This window comes from Natrix helvetica (genome assembly GCF_964273705.1).
Source record: "Natrix helvetica genome assembly, chromosome: 6".
Taxonomy (NCBI): Eukaryota; Metazoa; Chordata; class Lepidosauria; order Squamata; family Natricidae; genus Natrix; species Natrix helvetica.
This window is the reverse complement of record NC_138553.1, coordinates 73,253,894-73,276,282: the sequence shown is the minus strand read 5'-3', so window position 1 is coordinate 73,276,282 and position 22,389 is coordinate 73,253,894. Positions and strand designations below refer to the sequence as shown.

Genomic DNA, 22,389 nt, shown 5'->3' with positions numbered 1-22,389 from the left:
GGGTCGTGCACAGGCATGCCCTCCTCACCCATAATTCTATGTGCGCGACCACCCGCACGCATGCGTGCCGACCCCCGCCCTCCTCCTGCTTTTGCCGTGCGATGGACATGCTTTTTGCCCTCCCCTCCGAAGGCTAAGCCTCTGGAGGGCGAAAAACAGCCGAAAATGAAAGCTGAAGTCAGCTGGCCAGTGCTGCATGTGCTATATAGGCTAATGCCTCACACCTTCATGGTTAATGATTGGCTCAAGCTTTTGAATTAGAGATCTATAAGAGAATGGCGAGGAATGGTCCCAATGTGGTCGTCCATCATGTCAGCCTACTGATTTGGGTTCTGCTATTGACCGGTTCCTGATCCTTCCACAAATGTCACTACTGTCTATTGTAGCCTAGTTTGGAAATGAACGTCTTAACTTCTAATAGTATATTGTGGTGGGTTTTTTTTTTTTTTCATCTGAGATCATTCACTGGAGTTCTTGTACTGTATTCTTAACCTTCTTTCTAATAAAGGCTATTAATCAGAAGTCTAAGCTTCTTGTGTTTGGGATCAACTGTTTCCTATCCAGATTACAAACAGGGAAAGTATGACATGCTAACCATGAAAAAACACACCCTAAAAAGTGACACTAACCCAGGGGTGAAATTCTGTCGGTTCTGACCAGTTCTGGGGTAGCAGAAATTTTGAGTAGTTCGGAGAACCAGCAAATACCACCTCTGGCTGGCCCCAGAGCAGGGTGGGCATGGAGATTTTGCAATATCCAAGGGATTTTGCAGTATCCTTTCCTTGGAGTGGGGAGGGAAATGGAGATTTTGCAGTATCCTTTCCCTGCCACGCCCACAGAACCAGTAGTAAAAAAAAATGAATTTCACCACTGCTCTAACCTTAAACAACAGGTGGTTCACCCATACAGTAATTCATAATTTACAAACAATTGTGGCTTGTTCCATCCTGCATATAAAATGAAAACCAAATAAACAATAGAGAGAAAACCACACTGTTATTTCTTTATTAAAAAAAACACTTATCTGGGGCATCAAATAAAAAAGATAATTTTTCCCAGAGGATTTTCCAAGGCTCTTAAAGTTGCTTTAATTTTAAGTAACACCATTAATCATTGCCTTGTATTCGTATTCATTTCATGTATTCATAAACATGTTTATACTTATATCTGTTACCTAATTCATGCTTGACGAAATAAATAAAATGAAATAAAAATAAAATAAAATTATTATCTCAGTAATGCTTTCCCTGGCTTCCATTTTAACTCAGATTACCTCTGCTAATAACCATGTGGCATTCTGTAACTGGAAAGCCTTGTAATAAAAAGATAGGTTTGGCATTCTAATCCTTTATTTTTTAAATATAACACTTCTTTTTACAAAGCCTCAAATCTTTTCCCAGAAAGTATAAAAATCAATAAATATTATTGTTGTCGTCAAAAGTTTAATGAAATTAAATGAACTGGCAAAGGATGAAATAAAAATAATAATTAAGGGAGTACTGTTTTAGTGGTTGTAATTCTTTCCAGCCGTGATAACTTTACATTTACCCATTTCCTGATTTTCATTTTAAATATTTTATTACATGTGCAAAGTTCAATTTGCAAAGTGAAGCTAATACCAGAGCAGCCACTCCCCAAATAGCACATGCTTCCAGGATGGAGCCACGTGGCCTGCGAGGCGGTCAAGAGATGGGAGCAGCTTGCTGTCCTTCCCCAAAAGGATCTTTGGAGCTTCCAGAATGATATCTACAGTTAAAAGTTAAGTGACCGAGGGTGGGACCCAATAGGGTTGGAAACAGGCCTAAGGCCTCCAGGGCAGGGGTCACCAACCTTTCGGACCTCAGGGACCACTAAATTCATAATTTTAAATCCCGCAGACCACTAATATGATCTGCCTAATGACTGGGTGGGCGTGGCTAGGTGGACATGTGACTCGGTGGGTGTGGCCAACTCGATGTCACTCATGTCAAGGGGCGCCTCGCCAGCCTCTACTCGCCCCTCCCCACCCAGCCACTCCTTGCCTCCCTGCTTGGGCTCCTTAGGGTCCCAACAGGAAGCAGTTGTTGGAGCTAAGCAGCCACCACGAGAAAGAGTTGGCAAAACAGCTGGCTCAGTTCAAATTGGATCTGACGGAGAATGAGGCTCAGCAGAAGCACCTCACTGAGGACTATGAGCATAGCCTTTGCAAGCACAGGGAAGACCTGTGGGAGTGCAAGGCCAGTGGGCTGAGATGGTCAGCCAGTTCCAGGCCATGATGCAGTCCATTGAATTTGATAAGAAAATTTAGCATATATTCTGCATTTTTCTTTTTAAATAAGAATATGCTTTAATGCAAACTCCTCTCATAGTAGCCCCCCCACCAATATAGTAATTGCTTAGAGGTGTTTCAATTGTCACTTAATGATAAGATTGTGAGATGGCTTTTTAATTCAGTTCACTGCATCAGTTTTATCTAAATTGAATGGATTAAATTCCCTGTTTTGTATGTCCATCCTGGATAATGGGGCATGATCAAATAGGCCAGCAAACCCAAAAGTGACTGAAATAACTGATAAATTTAAAGAATCAGAAATATATAATCTATTCCTAGAATATATCTTGGATTTGGGGGAATAATATGTATAATATATAGCTATTGAATTCATTTTCTTTCAAACATCAATTAGAGAAAATGGAGTGAAAACCTCATTAATGAATTATGTTTTTGTCTGCAGAGTGTATTTTGGGACATATTTTTATCTAACAGCCTCTGCAATACAATTAAAGTCTCTACCTATAATATAACACCACTACATTTTGACAATTTAGAAAAGAAAAGTGTTTTTTTTTTTAATAAAGAAGCAACAGTGGGGTTTTCTCTTAAGTATTGCTTTAGGTGCTTTCATATTTACAATTGAAAGAAAGATTTAAACTAGACAAAAATAGGTTTGACTCTGTAAAAAATGAATTTGAAATCATATTTGTGTGGTAATGATGGACACATTATACCAAGGTTTATAAATTGTTACTGAAATTGATTTTGGAAAATGAACGTGTAATAATGCATGTTTCAACTAACAGAGAACTTTGGGTATCATATAATGTTTGAACAATGCAAAAAATGTGGATGAAGGGTTTGAGGTTTATGCTGAATTATAATCTAAAAGAAAACATTATAAAATGATATACCGTTGATATTTAACACCTAATAAATTGTCAAAGATGTACAAATGTGTTGGAAATATTACTATAAAGAAAGATCTTTTTTTCCATCTTTGCTTAAGACAAAGCAAAGAAATACTGGGGTAAGATTCATATTTTACTACAAAAGATTCTCAAAATGACTATAAACATCAAACCAGAGACTTTTCTTCAGATTTAATGGAACTTGGAAAAGAAAGGGGGGAATTTTCTTGTTATACATGTTGACAGCAACAAGAGTGCTCTATGGACAAATATGGAAAGATACATTAATTCCCATCATGGAAGAATGGTTGAAAAACTGATGGAATTAACCGAGATGGCTAAATTAACCACTTTACATCAAAGAAAAAAATACATCAAACTTCATTTTTATTTGGATACCATTCTAGATCTTGCACTTGAGCTTAAAAAAAATGAAATATTGATTTGCTGATTAGTTTGTTGCTATAAAAATAGCTAATAAATGTTAAATATGCAAAAGTAAATGTTGAGGCTATAATTTTATATTTTTATTCTAGTGCAGTGAAGAGACAGAAGTAATGTTTTCCCCTTTTACCTTACATTTCTCTCCCCCTTTTCACTCTTCTCCACTTTCTTATTTTCACTTGCATTTTATAGTGGTAGTAAAAAATTAACTAAAGCTTAATAAAAAATCATACTAATAAAAAGTATTACTCGCATTTGATTGGGTCTTGCATTTGATTGGGTCTCCCGCACAATTGCACGAGGAGGCTTAAGCTTTGCCCCCTTTTGTCCCAAACGAGAAACGCGAGAGTCGCTGAGCCTCCAACGGAGGGCCGTTTCTTGCATCCTCTCGCTCGGGACGGCAGGGGGCGCTCCCAGAGCCGGAACTCGCGCGGCGTCCCGGTTGTCTGGTAACGTTCCGGAAGCGCTGCCCGAAACAGGAGGGGCCGAGACGGCGAAGATAAAGAACGCGGCGTCGCTTCTCGGTTAGGGACGGTGAGCGAGAGCCCATTTCCGAGGCCGTTTTGGGTGGGCGTGGGGTGGAGGCGGACTCGGAGCGCGGATAGGGAGGATTTCCTTAGCGATGGAAGTCATAACGAAACAGGGCTTCGTGTATACAGTAAAAGCAAATCCGTGCGTGTGCAATTCACACACATATACACATACATATATACATACATACACATACATGTGTATATACATACATATATACGCATACACATACATATAAACATACACATACATATATACATACACATGTGTATATACATACGTGTATATATACACACATACACACACATGCATATATACGCATACACATATATACACACACATATATACATACACACATACACGTGTATATACATATGTGTATACGCATACACATACATATACATATATACACATATATACGTACATACATACACACACATACATACACACATACATACACACATATACACATATATACATACACACGTACACGTGTATATACATACGTGTATACGCATACACACACATACATATATACACATATACGTACATACATACAAATACATATACACATACATACATACACATACATATACACATACATATATACATATATATGCACACATGCACACACATATATATACATACACATATACACATACACACATACACAAAGATATGTGTATATACATACGTGTATATATACACATACATACACACACACACACACACACACACACACACACATATATATATGGAACATTTTTCTTGGGGTTCCCATTGAGGAAAGGGCGCTCTGCTGTCTGCCGAAAGCCACGGGGGGTCATTTAAAAGAGCTTCCAGCACTTCTGTCTTCCAGTTCTGGCATCTTACAGATAGAATGACAATACAGGATAACAGAGTTGGAAGGGACCTTGGAGGTCTTCTAGTCTAACCCCCTGCTCAGGCGGGAAGGCCTATACCATTTTGAATAGAATAGAATCATAAATAAAAAAGAAATAGAATAAATAGAATACCATTTCAGACAAATGGCTATCCAACATCTTCTCAAAGACTTCCTGTGTTGGGGCATTCACAACTTCTGGAGGCAACTTCTGTTCCACTGATTAATTGTTCTAACTGTCAGGAAATTCCTCCTTAGTTCTAAGTTGCTTCTCTCCTTGATTAGTTTCCACCCATTGCTTCTTGTTCTACCCTCAGGTGCCTTGGAGAATAGCTTGACTCCCTCTTCTTTGTGGCAACCCCTGAGATATTGGAACACTGCTATCATGTCTCCCCTAGTCGTTCTTTTCATTAAATTAGACAGACCCAGTTCCTGCAACCGTTGCTCATATGTTTTAGCCTCCAGTCCCCTAACCAACTTTGTTGCTCTTCTCTGCACTAAGTGGGAAGGCACTTTGCAGGTCTCCTAGTCCTCTTCTCAAACAGGAGATCCTATTTTATTCCAGACAAGTAGCTGTCCAGTGTCTTCTTAAAAACATCTAGTGTTGGAGTATCACAACATCTGGTAGACAGCAGCAGTTCCACCATTTAATTGTTCTCACTGACAGATAACTGAATAGGTTGGATCTCTCTTTAGCAATCTTCAACCTGTTACTCCTTGTCTTGCTCTCAGATGCTTTGGAGAATAAAGTGACCTCCTCTTCCCTCTGGGAGCCCCTCAAGTATTGGAAGGACAGCTATGTCACCTGTAGACCTTCTCTTCGTTAGACTAGACATACCTAGTTTCTGCAACCATCCTTTGTATAGTTTAGCTTCTAGAGTCTAGACTCTTCCTCATCTTTGTTGTCCTTCTCTGCACGCTTTGTAGGGTCTCAGCATCTTTTTTGTATCATAGTAACCAGAACTTGACGCAGTATTCCAAGTGTGGCATCACTAATGCATTATAAAGGAGCACTATCATTTCTCATGATCCTACTACTGTCCTTTTGTTGATGCAGCCTAGCCCTACGTTGACTTTTTGCCTCCTTCAGCACATTGCTGGCTCATACCTAAATGCTGTTCTACTAGGTCACTTACATCCCTCTCATAATTACCGTATTTTTCAGAGTATAAGACGCATTTTCTCCCCCCCAAAAAGAAGGTGAAAATCTGGGTGCGTCTTATAGACTGAATACAGCATTTTGGGCCTTCCAAAACCCTACCCTCTTCAAAAAAATGGACATGGAGAGGGTTTGGGAGGCCTGCAAAGTGCTCCTAGGGGCTGGGGAGGGCAAAAACGAGTGAAAAATGGGCAGTTTTTTGCTTGCCCCCCTCAGCCCCCAGGAACACTTTGCAGGCCTCTCAAACTCTCTGCATGCCCCGTTTTTCACAAAAAAATGAGGCTTGCAGAGGGTTTGGGAGGCCTGCAAAAGGTGCAAAAACGTTTTTTTAAAAATTTACCTCTTCAAAACCTTGGTGCGTCTTATACACCTGTGCGTCTTATAGTCTGAAAAATACGGTACTATTGTTCAGCCAGGTACCACTTATTCTATATCTGTGCATTTTGGTTTTTCTTGCCTAAGTGCAGGACTCTACCTTCCTCACCCCCAAATTGCATTTTGTTGGATAGGGCCCAGCGTCCAAGTCTGTAAGATCCTTCTGAATCTTGAGTCATTCTTCCAAAGTGTTAGCAGTCCCACCCCCAGCAATGGTGTCATCTGGAAATCTGATGAGTTCCCTTCGCTCTTCTCATCTAGATCATTTATGAAAATGGTGAAGAATACTGGGGCCCCCGACAACTTTGGGGTACCTCACTGGATACTTCCCTCCAGATAGACGTAGTTCCATTGAAGACTACACAGTAAGTGTGGCAGGTCAGCCAACCGCAAATCCATCATTGTCTAACCCGCATTGTTCTATCTTACCAAGAAGTTTGCTTTAGTCTACTTTGTCAAAGTGATAATAGTTAAGTGCTATTAGTTTCAAGAAGCCTTTAGCCCATCTTCAGGGAACTTCTCTCTAGCAGAGTGTGTGCTGTTCTGTGTGGTATTTATAGTGCCTGTTGTGTGTGGTTTTTAGATATTGATTGGGGTGTATTGATGGCTTTTTTTTTAGGATAATGGCAGGAAAAGTAAAATGGGTGACTGACATAGAGAAATCTGTATTAATAAACAATTTTGAAAAGCGAGGGTGGATCCCAGTGGCTGAAAACGAAGACTGGAACTTCTACTGGTAAGCCACATTTTTTAATGTATATCATGGAGTATTAAGTACACAGCTCTTAAAGGTGATTGATTAATGGCAGATAGTCCTTGACTTACGACTAGTCGCTTATCAACTGCTTGAAGTTATGATGGAGCTCTTCAGGACTACTTACGAGTCCGATTCAAAGTTCTAATGGTCAGGGCTCCCCTGTGGTCAAGTGGTCACATTTTGGGTGCTCAACACCAGTTTGTTGAAGGAAATGCAATTAGTCTCCCTTCTCCCAGGATTTAGGAAAATTGTCCCAAAATCATACTTTTTGCTAACGGTTTGCTAACGGCTTTATCGGTTAATTAATTTCAATGGTAGTAATTCTTATAGTATTCCAAGTGTGGCCTTACCAAGGCTTTGTGAAGTGGTACTAAAACTTCATGTGACCTTGATTCTATCCTTCTGTTAATGCAGCCTGGGATTGCAATGGCTTTTTTGGCTGCTGCTGCATCGTTGGTTCATATTTAAGTGATTGTCTTCTAGGACTCCAAGATCCCTCTCCTAGTTACTCCTTTTGAGCCAGGTTTCACCTAATCTGTACTTGTACGTTTGGTTTTTCCTATCTAAGTGTAAAACCTTATTTTTCTCCATGAAAACGATTGCTCAGTTCCAGAAGGCTTCATTGGCATGGGATTGGGGAAACAGTAGGGGCTTTGCTCTTGGTTGTTGTTTTCTTCTAAAAGTGTCATGTTTCCATCGGTCTTTCTCTTTAGGTTTGTATGTAGCCATGATGGCGAACCTATGGCATGCATCAGAGCCCTTCCTGATGGCACATGAGCCGTCGCTCCAGTTCAGCTCTGCTGCATAGGCACGCCTGCCTCCCACCAGCTAGCTGGTCTTTGGGTCTCTGTCGTGCATGTGGGGGGGTATGTGCGCATTGCGGGGGGCCTGCGGGGGCGGGGCATGTGCAAGTGGCTGTGCGTGCATGCGGGGGGCGCGTGCAGGGGCGCATGTGCAGGGGCCGGGGCGCATGCATGGGGAGAACGCACGCATTGCATTTTGGGGGTTTGGGAGCATGCCTGTACGCTTTGGGCACTCAGTCCGGAAAAGGTAGCCATCACTGGTATATAAGGTCAATTTTTATGGAAGCTACTTTGTTCCCTATCATGTTCAATTTGGGTGTATCATTTTTCTTCTTTAGGTTCATATATGGGGTCATTTTTTAAAGATGCTGTTTGTTCCCTATTGTGTTTAATTTTTGTGTAGGTTGGGGTTTCTTACTTGGTTGGTTGAGTTTCAGAGTAGCTACAGTTGCCTTTAGACCCTTTATTTTTCTTCTAATAATTCATATAATCTACATTTGGTACATACATAGTTTGGTTTTTCTGTGGGCATAAGCTATAACGTGACATTTTGCAAGTCATCACAATGTCACTCTCTTTCCATGACTTAGTGTTTGGTTTTTTTTTGAATTAGTTTGTTAAAAAAAAATTCTAAAAATTAAATAGCTGTTCTTGTTTTGTTTCTTTTTAAAAAAAATTAAGAAAAAAAATAAAAATTGTAAAATTTAAAAAGTGCGAAAATTTAAAAATTTAAGTTCTTGGCCCTCTGTTCTCTGCCTTGAAAATTCATCACTACCTTCCCTGTTGTGAAGTGTCAGTCTCTTTCTGTGGCTTTGCCCCCCCCCTTTTTTTTCGTTCATTAAAATTTTTTAAATTTCTAAAAATTAAAATAAACTATTTTTTCAATTTTTATTTTTTTTAAACTAAACAAAGCAAATTTCAATTTATTAAATTGCTGTACACTTAAGCATATCAGAATGGCTCAGTGGATTTAGTGCATCAATAGTTTATACATGAATACAACAGAATAACAGAGTTGGAAGGGACCTTGGAGGTCTTCTAGTCCAACCCCTTGCACAAGCAGAATACCCTATACATTCTGGACAAATGGCTGTCCAGTCTCTTCTTAAAAACCTCTAGTGATAAGAGCACCCACCGTTTCTGAAGGCAAACCATTCCATTGGTTAATTGTTCTAACTGTCAGGAAATTTCTCCTTAGTTCTAAGTTGCTTCTCTGCTTGATTGTTTTCCATTCGTTGCTTTTTGTTCTGCCTTTTGATGCTTTGATAAGTACGTTAACCCTTATTTTATTTATTTTAATTTATTTTATTCCATTCAATAAAAGTCCTTTTTAATTAAATTTTAGGAAACACTCATTCTATTGACAAACTCTATTTCCCCCCACAATTGATCATACTCGGAAAATTAAGTTAAATTTCTAAAACTCCCTCCTGGTTTCCTATGCTTTCTGTGCTTCAAAGATAACATTGTGCCAAGTGCTTCGTGTCCCTGATTCCTCAGAGGTAGAATTACATCCAAATAGCTAATAACGCCTGTACTTGTGTTATAATCAAAACAAATGCGAAAGATTATCGGAGATGTGATTGCAGGGAAGGGTTGAAACAGTTTTCTTTTATGCCTTTAAATTTTTTTCAGTTTCTTTTGCTAAACATATTGAACCCATGATCTTTATTTCTATTGCAGATTTAGTTGTTTTGTGATGATCCAACATGTTTCATGACTTATGGCACTTGCATATTATTCAATATATATTGTACAGTAGTTTTAATTTTTCGCCGGGACTAGATTTCTTTTATTGTTGCAATTTTTTTAAGGATGAAAAAGTGGTAATAAAACACTGGATGCATAACTAAACTGAATCAGCGTTTGGAAGCATCCTGAGTAATCAATTTGTCTTTACAGGATGAGCGTACAGACTATTCGGAATGTTTTCAGTGTAGAAACTGGTTATCGTCTCTCTGATGACCAGATTGTCAATCATTTCCCTAACCATTACGAGCTGACCCGGAAGGACTTAATGGTGAAAAATATTAAAAGGTACAGAAAAGAACTGGAAAAAGAAGGTAGTCCTCTTGCAGAGAAGGATGAGAATGGAAAATATCTTTATTTAGGTGAGTTGGTTTAGATCATTAGAATTATTTACATCTAACTTTGAATACCAGGTATGCTAAGGCTGCATCCTTACATCTGCTTAAAAGTTTTCTTTAGGTTTTACTAAACTCAACTTCATGGACACACTTTTATGGAGCAACCTTTTGGCAATGGAGGAGAAATTGTTTTTCATTGCTGCCTTTATGGTCCAGCTTAAGACTTTGGTCCCTCATGATGTCCCTTCTGGGCAAAATACAGTTTTTCTTTTCCTGGAAATCAGGACAGAAGTCATGATCAGAGCCTGATTTGCAATCCTATTTTCAGGGCAAAGATTAGCCATAATTTTCTGGTGCAGATGTAGAAGTTTGACTTGTAGTGACTTCATGAACACTTCCATGTTGTTTTCCCGGCTGTTTCAATCTGCTTTTATTGTAACTTACATATCAGTTGTCTCATTCTTGGAAATCACAGTATCTGCCATCAGACTCTCTAACAATACTCCTTGCGTTTAGGAGACAGAACGAAACATTGTTGGATGCCTTCGTGTTAGCATGATTTGGGCAGACTTTAAAAAAAAAGTTTGGCAGCATCCTGTCTTTCGAACGCCTTTCTTAATTGCAATTGCACCCACTCCCTAATTACAAAACGGCCTTCGGCCACAGGTACTGCTGCAATTAGTGGGAAGCAACAGGAGCACACAGCCATGCCAGTCAAAAATCTTACAAACCAACTGAGGATTAACAAGGGAGAAACAGAAGACCAAGGAAGCAATGTGTGAAAAATACCAGCACAGATTTAGTGGGGAGAAAGGACGGGGATGGCATTGCATCTGCTGGATTCCATTGGTGGCTGGGGTATAGGATGCTGGGACTTGGCATAAACTGATGAGTAGGTTAACACCACAGAAAAAAGTGGGGAGGGTGACATGGCTGTATAGTCAAACTATAGTGCAGGAAGGTCAATACCATTGCTTTATGTGGTTTACAGCAGTGGCCCCCAACCTTTGGGGCACCAGGGACCGGTTTGGTAGATAGTTTTTTCAGCAGGAGGAGGAGGCATGGTTGCCTGCATCCAGAGGTGGGATTCAGCCGGTTCGCACTTATTCGGGACAACCGGTTGTGAACTTTCTAAGCAGTTTGGAGAACCGGTTGTTGGAAGAAATCTTATTTTCTTTTTTTCCCCACTTTACAGGGCTAATCCTGTAAGGAAGGCAGGAAGGAAACATTCTGGTGTTGTTTCTATCCTCATCTTAAAAGATGAAACATGGAAAATGTTATGCATATTCTTAGATTCACGTGAGGCTTTTAAGATTAAAAAAGTGATTGTCATACAACATTTTATGTAATTTGTTCATGGAATTAAACTGAGTTACCTCCACTTCTGTTTATTTTTATTTTAAACTGGAAAGTTAGAGGGAGCTCTGATGCTCATTTTCATCCTATCTTAAATTAAAAAAGAATGAAATGGGTAAATAATTGAACAGAGGGCTCATCCTCTACCATCTGTCTGTCTCTTTATTTGATTTAATATTCTATTTTAAACTCTCTTGTATCCCTTTTAGACTTTGTTCCTGTCACCTTTATGCTTCCGGCTGATTATAATTTATTTGTTGAAGAATTCCGAAAAAACCCTTCCAGTACATGGATTATGAAACCTTGTGGAAAAGCTCAAGGGAAAGGAATTTTTCTCATCAATAAGCTTTCCCAAATTAAAAAATGGTCTCGAGACAGCAAAACATCTACGTAAGTTTCTTAGGGGGAAAAAAAATCTTTCCGTTTGATATTGTGCCTCATTGTACCACATTTGATTAAATAAGTTCTATTCCAGATTTAGCCTTCATCAGGAACTAATTTGTAACTTCTTTAAAAACCTGATAAAGTTTTATGGTAAAATTTTGCAGACACTTTTATATGTTAAACCTAAAATAAATTTGCACTTTACACTTACGTTGTGGCATTGAGTTTGTCTTAATTTAATTAGTTTGTCGTAAAGACTTGGTTTTAAAAAAAGGAAGACTTTCTCACTGGCTCGAGGTTGACTCATCCTTCCATCCTTCCAAGGTGGGTAAAATGTGGACCCAGATTGTTGGGGGCAATATACTGACTCTGCAAACCACTTAGAGGGGGCTGCAAAAGCACTATAAAGCGGTATATAAGTGCTATTGCTAAAAAGGAAATTTGCTTAGGAAACATTAAATTAAAACATATGGGGAAAAATTATTAAATGCATATCCTTTTGCCAGATGCAGATAAATACTCCCATGCCTGAAGGGCAGTTCTCTGTATTCATGGCACTTGAAACTGATTGCTACTTAGGACATATTTAGGAACGAATACATAGATTGAGAAATGTGTTTGAAATTTGTAATGCACAATTATAGCAAAAAGGTTTACTATAGAATCCTGGAGGTCTCAAAACCTAGTTTCCCAAAACTTTCTGACTTTTCACACCATAGCCCTGCCTCCTGTTTTCGATCAGAAGCCTGTTAGTCCCAGGCAGGGGTGGGCTGCTATGGGTTCGTCCAGGTTCAGGAGAACCAGTAGCTAATGTTACAGCTGGTTTGGAGAATCTCCAAATCCCACCCCTGGCTGTCCCTGCCCTGCCCCGCCTACCCCTTCCCTTCCAGGAGTCTCTACGCAGCCTGTTTTGGATGTGAGATAAGTGCAGGGCCCATGCGGAGGCTCGGGGACAGTGGTGGGTACGCCTGGTATGGGCGGACCGGTGCCTGCTGGGAGCACTGGGTACCATTCCGGTATGGTGCTCCGGAGGGCCTGCTCGCACTCCTCAACTGTATTTGAGCCAATCGGGGCTTTCGCGCACACACGGAGCGTACAGCGCCGGCGTGATGTTCCACTGAGCAGCTGGAGCGTCATGGGCGGTAAGTACGCATGCGTGTGCTGCACGCGTGCACATGGTGGACGCTGGGCCCCGTTGCAGCATATCGATTGCAACAGGATCCGGAACCCACCACTGTTCGGGGAGGGGGTAAAACGGGCCTCCTTTAAGGCGGAAACGGGGCCCGGAGGGCCTCCAGAACCTGGGGGAAGCAGTTTTTGCCCTCCCAGAAAAAAAGAGAGAAAATATATCAAAACTACCATTAAATATCCACAACACAAAGATTCAGTAATGAAAGAAATCAATTACTTTGTGGCATCCTTTTCTTTCCCGAAAGGAAAAGAAAATTTATTTCCTTTTTAATAAGATTGGGGAGGGGGGGAGATGGGGATGGATGAAAAGATGACTCATTCCCCATGTTGTCTGTGTGCTGTGTTTCCATGCTATCTTTAGAAAAAAAGGAAGCACTTTACAATGCAGTAAGGCAGCAAGCCAGCAGCAAACTTACATATGGATGCTTACGTACAATTTTGCCCGTGGTTGAAAACCATCATGGCTCTGGCAGAAAAAGAAAACTACATGTACATGGCTTTGCCTTGATTACATTTAAAAGAAGGAAACTAATTTAATGCATTGAAATAATGAAATATATATATCTTTAGGTTTGTATCTCAGTCCACCAAAGAAGCCTACGTGATTTCCCTGTACATCAGCAATCCACTTCTGATTGGTGGGAAGAAATTTGATCTACGCTTGTACGTTTTAGTATCTACGTACCGTCCTTTGAGGTGCTATATGTAAGTTCAGTTTTTGTTCTATTTGCTGGGTGACAGTGGGGGTGGGGAATTGTAGAATTGTACAGTTGAAAGGGACACGGTGGCTCAGTGGCTAAGATGCTGAGCTTGTCGATCAGAAGGCGCCGCGTAACGGAGTGAGCTCCCGTTACTTGTCCCAGCTTCTGCCAACCTAGCAGTTCGAAAGCACATAAAAAATGCAAGTAGAAAAATAGGAACCGCCTTTGGTGGGAAAGTAACAGCACTCGGTGCACCTTTGGCGTTTAGTTATGCCAGCCACATGACCACGGAGACGTCTTCGGACAGTGCTGGCTCTTTGACTTAGAAACGGAGATGAGCACCGTCCCTAGAGCCGGAAACAATTAGCACGCATATGCGGGGGAACCTTTACCTTACAGTTGAAAGTAGCCATTTAGGCCAGCAAGACCAGTACTGAAAAATCCAGCCATTCAGGATAGATGTCTGTTTAGCTTAACCTGTTTAAACAGGTTAATAAAGAGATTTTCACCTGATTAACTGCTGCTCCAGTTCAGAAGTGACTTCCGATTTGCTCATAGGGTCGTAACGGCCCTATGAGGTAACCAGAAGTCCGTTCCTGAACTTCCGGTTTGCCTGTAGGGCCATTTTTTTGCACTCTGGAGGCTTCAGGGAAGCTCCTGAAGCCTCCGGATGGCCTCGGGGGAGGGGGGGCAAGGCTATTTTCACCCTCCCCAGGCTCCTATAAAGCCTCTGGAGCCTGGGAAGGGCAAAAAATGGCTTTAAGAAAGGCTGAACTCAGCTGGCCAGCTCGAATGCGTGCGCTGGCCACCTGACAGAGCAACACCTCGCGTGCCCTGATAACTGGCTCCACGTGCCACATGTGGCATGCGTGCCATAGGTTCGCCATCCTGGGCCTACAATGTTAGAGTTGTACTAGTAGAGGTATATGTGCCGCCCCCTGCGCTCCTTATCCCCCTACATGCATGCGTGACCCTCCTGCGGTCCCCCTGTGCATGCATACGCGACCCCTGCAACCCCCGCCCCTGCGCATGCAAATGCAACCCCCACCCCGCATATGCATGCGCACCTCCCACATGTGCCCTGCCCCCACGCATGTGCAGCAGGTACTCGAAAACCAGCTAGCTGGCGGGAGGTACATGCACATGCGCGGTGGAGCTGAGCTGAGGTGGCAGCTCGCTATGCAGCAGACAAGGCCCTGCGGTGTGCCATAGGTTCGCCATCACGGCCCTAGGCTTTGATTGTGAGTTGTATGTTTAGATGTGTATAAGATATTGAGCTGAGGATGTGTGAAGTCCAGGAAGGAAGATCCTTCCGGGGTGGATTATTATGATGGGGTTTGGCTTCTTTCCTTATCTTGGGGATTTTTGATGGAGCCAGTGAGCTGCTAGAATAAGTGTTGGGATTGTATGTTTATTCAGGGGATGGAGGTTGCTGAAAGGAGAGTAGTGGTGGTGGGGCAGATCAAAGGCTTTTAATTTCCTATGTTCTTTTCTATGTTCTTTTTCTATTTATATTCTAACAAATCCCACCAGATTTCCATTTTATGTATTGAACCATATTTGGTTCACCACTTATTGAATTTGAATTGGACTCTAAAATAATAACCTCTGTCAGTGCAATTGATAAATGAAAACAACAACACAATAGGAAACAATAAAGATTAAAATAGTAACAAGACATTCAGAAAGAGATCAAAGTAAAAAATACCCTCCCCTTTGCATTGAAAATCAATTACATGAAGTTAAACATGTTACAAACTCGCATTAAATAGGGAAAAAAAGAAAGATCACAGTAACTGCTGTCAAAGAAGCTGTCTCTTTAAGAATATTTAAATTATTATATGTCTTCTCTTTGTATTTAAGGTATAAACTTGGGTTTTGCCGATTTTGCACAGTAAAATATACCCCAAGTACAAGCGAATTGGATAACATGTTTGTCCATCTTACAAATGTTGCCATTCAGAAACATGGGGTAAGATCCTTTTATAATACAGATCTAAATTATTTGGAATTAATTAAAACGTGCAACAAAAATAAAGTTGCTCACTTATATTCAGAATATCATCCCTTGTGTATGTAATTCACAATGAGTCACGAAAAATATTTAAAAACATCAAAACTACTAGAGAGCGTTTCACCAAGGCTGCTGTCGGCAACGAAATCTTGATAATATAAAAAATATTATCTTCTGTTCTATATTTATTTATTTGTAATAATTTATATGCAGCTGCCTCCTGGGACTTTAGGCCACAAAAACCATAAAGCAATATTCTAGAATATGAAGGATTAAATCTATCATATGAACGCTAAACTACAGAATGCTTCATCCCCTTAGCCAGCTGCTTCCAACTGCTGCCTGAAGGCACATAAAAAACAGATTTCTAAATGCCAAAATTATCATCATGGAGATGAAACATTTTTGTATTCTCCTGACTGTTTTGTTACTGGCTATTCCTTTGTCTTCTTTTTATTTGAAATATATTCTATTTTAGTTTTTTTTATTGTACATTTTAACTAACAATCCATTTTCCCAACTATAGGGCTCTTTTTTTGAAACAAGTAGCCAATGAACAGTTGACATAGACCTTTGCTCTCCTACAACATAAACATTTTAACCCACCTAGATTGAAATCATCTTTTAATTATTCTGTTTATTAGGCGTGGAATTTCTCAATTTTGTCCTTCAATTAATATTAAAAGGCTTTAGGATGTGTCCTGACAGGATAAAAATGTATTAAAGTCTACATAAAGTCTATACTTTTTGGTGGTTGTTTTTGTGCGCAATCCAATTTAATGAAGACGTCTGGTTCTGAAAAGTCTTTTGAAAGTAAAAATGATAATTTGATGTATCTTTGTAGGATGATTACAACCACATCCACGGCGGCAAATGGACAGTCAATAATTTGCGTTTGTATCTAGAAAGCACTCGAGGGAAAGATGTCACAAACAAGCTGTTTGATGAAATACATTGGATAATTGTACAGTCATTGAAAGCAGTTGCAGTGAGTAGAAAAACAAGTTTATGGTGAAGGAAAGTTAAGTTCAAGACCCACCTTTTTCAAATATCTGGCCTGGCTCAACCATAACTTCGTTACGCTCCTGAGGGGTTTTTAATTTAGCAATTTTATTTAAGGGGATTTTAAACTGCGTTTTAATTGTGTTTTTAGCTGTCTTTATTGTCCTTCACTTACAAGTCCACTCTCCTTCATGCACAAATGTAATTGTCCTTGTTTTTTCGTATGTATGTGTGTCCTATGTGTATTTTATCCTTTTGATTGTACGCCGCCCCGAGTCCTTCGGGAGAGGGTTGCGGCTAATCAAATAAAATTTATTATTTATTATTATTATTATTATTAAGTAATACAAAAGACCATTCAGATTCTTTCCAATGGTTATTTATACAAGATACATTTGTTCCTGAAACTTGAAGAAGTATCATAGTAAATGTTTGACATATTTTTTATTCCTTATATTTTGTGACCCACTATTTTACATTTTCTGCTATTCTGGCATGTTGAATGTCAAACATAAGGGGAGCTTTGTGATATAAAAGTACAATACATATTTAAAACCAGTAAAAAAACCAAAAATATTTCCTCCTCCTCTTCCTTCCTTGCATGTACTGGTCTCTGACTTTAAAAAAAGAATGTAAAATTTATAGGCTAGATGGTGGAGGTATTTATGCAGAAATATACTCAGATAAATACATATAGGACAATATTTTTATGGTATGCATTCCACTGATCTTTATAAACAAAAATAAAATCTGGAAAAATACGACATTTAGCAACCTTGCAAAAAGATGTACAGCTACAAATACGGATTCTAAAAAAATAGCTCAAGGTGAATGATTTACTGAATCTAAACCATCTTATTAGATTATGGGAGAAAGCTATCAATATAGCTTTCTGTATTAGGAATTACAAGTGTATTAGCCTTCAAAATAAAAATGCTACATAAAATTTGATAGCCTTCCTGAGAATGTTTAAATAAGGAAAAGATAAGGACATTCAATCAAGAGTATTCTACTAAGAGCAAAAAAGGAGGAGTTTCATGACTGCCAAAATATTAAGCAGTAGAACAATCTGCCTTCTGGAATTGTAGGTCTTCATTTTATTTATTTGTTCACAAACAAATTGTGAATCTTGTTTGACTTCATATTCTTCCTATTTATATTTAAGGATTTGTATTGTTACCAATTGTATGATCGATAAACTTGCACAACTTCTTTGTAAATATCCAGATTATATTTGAAATGTCTTCTATCCATTATTTTAAATAGTCTGCAATACACTGTGAAGATGATCTGATCACACATCCTTCTTCTCATGTTTACTTTCTTTCGTCATTCATTTACTTACAGCCTGTGATGAACAACGATAAACATTGCTTTGAATGCTACGGATATGACATCATTATTGATGACAAGCTTAAGCCATGGCTTATTGAGGTAAATAAATTTACATTGTCTTTAAAGTGCTGTTTTTCAGAACTGTAGAAAAAAGAATTACTTTTTTTTAGTTGTTGAAAGACAGTTTAGAAAGGCATAGAATGCAAAATCAATCAAACACAAAATCTGTAAAGGAAATTCCAACACTTTTGTACTTATTTGAGAAAACTCATAAATCATAAAAAATAACTTCCCAAGCAATTTCAATTCTTCAATTTAATGTTTTCTTAATTAACTTAGAATCTTTTCTAAGTGCTTCATGTAATTGGCCTTATTGAATCAGTAAGGAAGGTGTTAAATCACTGAATTACTATTGATAGAACTCTGCACACTTAGAATCCAAAAGTTGGAAGGGGCTATTTATTTCAAATTCCAAGCTCAGTATAGAAATCTAAATTACTGTATACTTAGTAGGAAGAGAGACATATTAGTGCATGGTAACAAAAAATCAGAAGACTTCGGTAGCACTTTTTCAACTAACAGGTGTTATTAGAAGGTAGAAGATTCGGTAAGCTGCAGATCTGTTAATCAGAAAAAACAGTGCTACCAGATCACTCCCTATTTTATCTGAAGTAGAAATTTTGGAGTGATTTTATTTCATAAGCTGTTACTTATTTAGCAAATGGTGACCATGGATTTTTCAGAGTATAAGACGCACCTTTTTCCCTCAAAAAAGAGGCTGAAAATCTGGGTGCATCCTATATACTGAATACAGCATTTTTTGCCTCCCGAAACCCTGCCCCCTTCACCAAAATGGCTGTGCATAGACTTTAGGAACCTTGCAGAGTGCTCCTGGAGGCTGGGGAGGACAGAAATCTTGCACCCCGAGGAACACTCTATAAGCCTCCTAAAGGCTATGTGTGCCCTTTTTTTGACAAAAAACGGGCCCGTTTTCACAAAAAAACAGGCCATTTTTTGCTCGTCTCCCCCACCCACCCGAGCACTCTACAAATCTCCTAAAGGCTATTTATGCCCTTTTAAACAAAACAACAACAACAACAAAACGGGCCATTTTGGGAGTTCTGCAGAGACCAAAAACTTTTTTTTTTTATTTGCCTCTTCAAAACCTTGGTGCGTCTTATACTCCGATGCGTCTTATACTCTGAAAAATACAGTATCTGTTTTCTCTTCCCTGCTTTCTCCATAGGTTAATGCTTCCCCATCTCTTACTTCCAGTACTGCAAATGACCGTATACTCAAGTACAATCTGATAAATGACACGCTTAATATTGCTGTGCCCAATGGAGAAATTCCTGATTGCAAATGGAATAAACCGCCCCCCAAAGAAGCTCTTGGGAATTATGAAATTTTGTAAGTGTTTAAGAATAGAGATACAAATATCTAGAGTTCTGTTGGGCCAAGATCTTACTTATCTATGAAGGTTTCACAATGAATCCTCATTAGTTGTAAGTCAAGAGAAGTATAATTAATGATGTCTTAACCATTATTGCCTTGCTATTTAGAATACATACTTAATCCCTTTTCTTGTAGGAGGAAGATATTTTTCCTTATTTTGCTTGGATATGTGGTGTGTGTGTGTATTAAGACGCTGAGCTTGTCGATCAGAAAGGTCGGCAATTTGGCGGTTCGAATCCCTAGTGCCGCGTAACAGAGTGAGCATCCCGGCTTTTGCCAACCTAGCAGTTCGAAAGCATGTAAAAAATGCAAATAGAAAAATAGGAACCACCTTTGGTGGGAAGGCAACAGCATTCCATGCACCTTCGGCATTTAGTCATGCTGGCCACATAACCATGGAGAAGTCTTCGGACAGCACTGACTCTTCCGCTTTGAAATGGAGATGATCACCGCCCCCTAGAGTCAGGAACGTCTGGCACATATGTGCGAGGGGAACCTTTACTTTTATCCGTGTGTTATTTGTGTGTACAGATAGTCCTCGACTTACGATAATCACCAACATTTTTGTTGCTAAACAAAGTGGTTGTTAAGTGCGTTGTCTCATTTTACAACATTTTCCCATAATTTTTAAGCAAGTCAGTGCAGTTGTTAAGTGAGTTGTACAGTTGTTAAGTGAATTTGGCTTCCTTCATTGAGTTTGCTTGTTGGAGGCCGGCTGGGAAGATTACAAAGGGTGATCACGTGATCCCAGAAGAGTTCAACTGTCATAAATATATGCCAGTTGCCAATCACCTCAATGTTGATTATGTGACCACAGGGATGCTGCAATGATTGTAAGTATGAAAAATGATCATACATCACTTTTTTTCAGTGCTGTTGTAACTTGGAATGATTATTAAACAAATGGTTGTAAGTTGAGGTCTATCTGTATCAGTGGTGGGTTGCAGGTGGTATGCCCCGGTACGGGTGTACCGGAGCCTGCTCTGGCGGGCCCATCCGCCCGCCCGAGCTCCTTACCTGTCTTTTAAGCCTTTGGTGCTTCCGCGCACGGTGTGTAGGGCGCCTGCGCAACGCTGTGCCGAGCAGCTGGAGTGTTGCGGAGGCTTGCGGAAGCGTCGCACGTAAGTACGTCCATGTTGGTGACGCCGGGGCCGTTTCAATCATACTGGTTAGAACGGAATCCGGAACCCACCACTGATCTGTATACATAAAAGAGTGGCAGCCATGTATATAGATTATCCCTTAACTTTGTGAATAGGAGTCAGTGTTTTCCCCAAATGTTAGAGCTATTGATTATATTATATGGATTCATTATTTTTGAAATATCCTCAAGGGGATACATTGAAACTTTACGTACTTTAAATAAAGAAAATAAAAGAACAAGCTGTTTTCCTCATCTGGTGTTCTGTATTGAGGAGATTTCTCCTGCCTAATACATGGTTGGAGCACTCCATAATTGTCTACAATTTCTTCATCCGGCAGCTGTTGCAATTCAACTCGAGAAAAAAAATCAAGCCTTTTGATCCAAATCAGACATTGATGTTTATCTCTCTTCTGTTAGATATGATGAAGAGATGGCACAAAGTGAAATGTCAGATCGGGATTTGCGAAGCCGCTCTGGACAGTCTGTTGGATTTAAAGGAAACCGAGCCAGAGATCCTGGAAAAACAGGGACTTGGAAGTAGTAGAATAAATTGAGATTATTATTTTTTTGGAAATTCTGTGTGGATATCTTTTATTTTATTTTATTTTATTTGCTAAATACTAGTCCAGAGAAAAGAATATTGCTCAAAGATGACAGGATCCATTGTAATGTTATTGCAAACTTACTATTAATGCAAGATTATCATGCTGCATGTTATAGTAGAAAATGCAATGAATTAATACAAACAAAATAGTTTCCAAGTCAAACTACTTTCTTTGAAGCAACAACTGCTATCTCAAGCACTGCAACAGAAATATGCATTCCAAGATTAGTATTTTTTTTCTGAATTGTTCTAGAATTCTAAAGCAAACTGTTCAAAGCCTAAGTATTTATTGCAAACCAGTATCAATATATTAGAAATTTTATTTATTTATAAGGCATGCTGTTGTTCTCTTCAAAATTAAATATAAATAAAAATTTAAAAATAACATATGCTTGGGTGAAAAGGTATCTTAAACTTTCTATTGGGAATGCTATGAGAGGTTAATTGTGATAGTATATCACAGTAGTGGCTAACCTTTTTCTCCTCATGCGCCAAAGTACGTGCGCACATGCCCACCCCATAATGCAATGCGTGCGCAACCCCCCCCCCCCATGCATGCGATCCCCCCTGGGGCCTGTTTTGGGCCTAGCAGGCCTCCCTGAAGCCTCCTAGTACCAAAAATGGGGCATGGAAGGGGCGCCATACCCTGATAGCCTGTTTTGGGCCTAACATGCCTCCCTGAGGCCTCCTGGTATCAAAAATGGGGCATGGAGGGGGCGCCGTACCTCCGTGGCCTGTTTTGGGCCTAGCAGGCCTCCATGAAGCCTCCTGGTACCAAAAATGGGGCATGGAGGGGGCGCCATACCCTGATAGTCTGTTTTGGGCCTAACATGCCTCCCTGAGGCCTCCTGGTACCAAAAATGGGGCACGGAGGGGGCGCTGTACCTCCATGGCCTGTTTTGGGCCTAGCAGGCCTCCATGAAGCCTCCTGGTACCAAAAATGGGGCATGGAGGGGGCGCCGTACCCCCGTGGCCTGTTTTGGGCCTAGCAGACCTCCC

At 39.9% G+C, this 22,389-nt stretch overlaps 1 protein-coding gene across 4 annotated transcripts; it reads left to right on the top strand.

Moving 5' to 3' along the window:
- Positions 1–4,019: 4,019 nt before the first annotated feature.
- TTLL1 (TTL family tubulin polyglutamylase complex subunit L1) lies at positions 4,020–21,341 on the top strand. 4 transcript variants are annotated; one of them, XM_081957356.1, is made up of 11 exons: positions 4,068–4,143; positions 6,819–6,922; positions 7,177–7,293; positions 10,020–10,228; positions 11,770–11,950; positions 13,706–13,840; positions 15,700–15,808; positions 16,695–16,838; positions 18,200–18,286; positions 19,434–19,597; positions 21,204–21,341. In XM_081957356.1, exons 3-11 carry the CDS (start codon positions 7,181–7,183, stop codon positions 21,325–21,327), a joined length of 1,266 nt encoding a protein of 421 aa, XP_081813482.1. In that variant the 5' UTR covers positions 4,068–4,143; positions 6,819–6,922; positions 7,177–7,180; the 3' UTR covers positions 21,328–21,341. The 4 variants fall into 4 exon arrangements, with proteins under 4 accessions (XP_081813481.1, XP_081813483.1, XP_081813482.1 ...); XM_081957358.1 differs by having other exon boundaries at positions 6,819–6,935; XM_081957355.1 differs by lacking the exon at positions 6,819–6,922 and having other exon boundaries at positions 4,020–4,143.
- Positions 21,342–22,389: the final 1,048 nt, after the last annotated feature.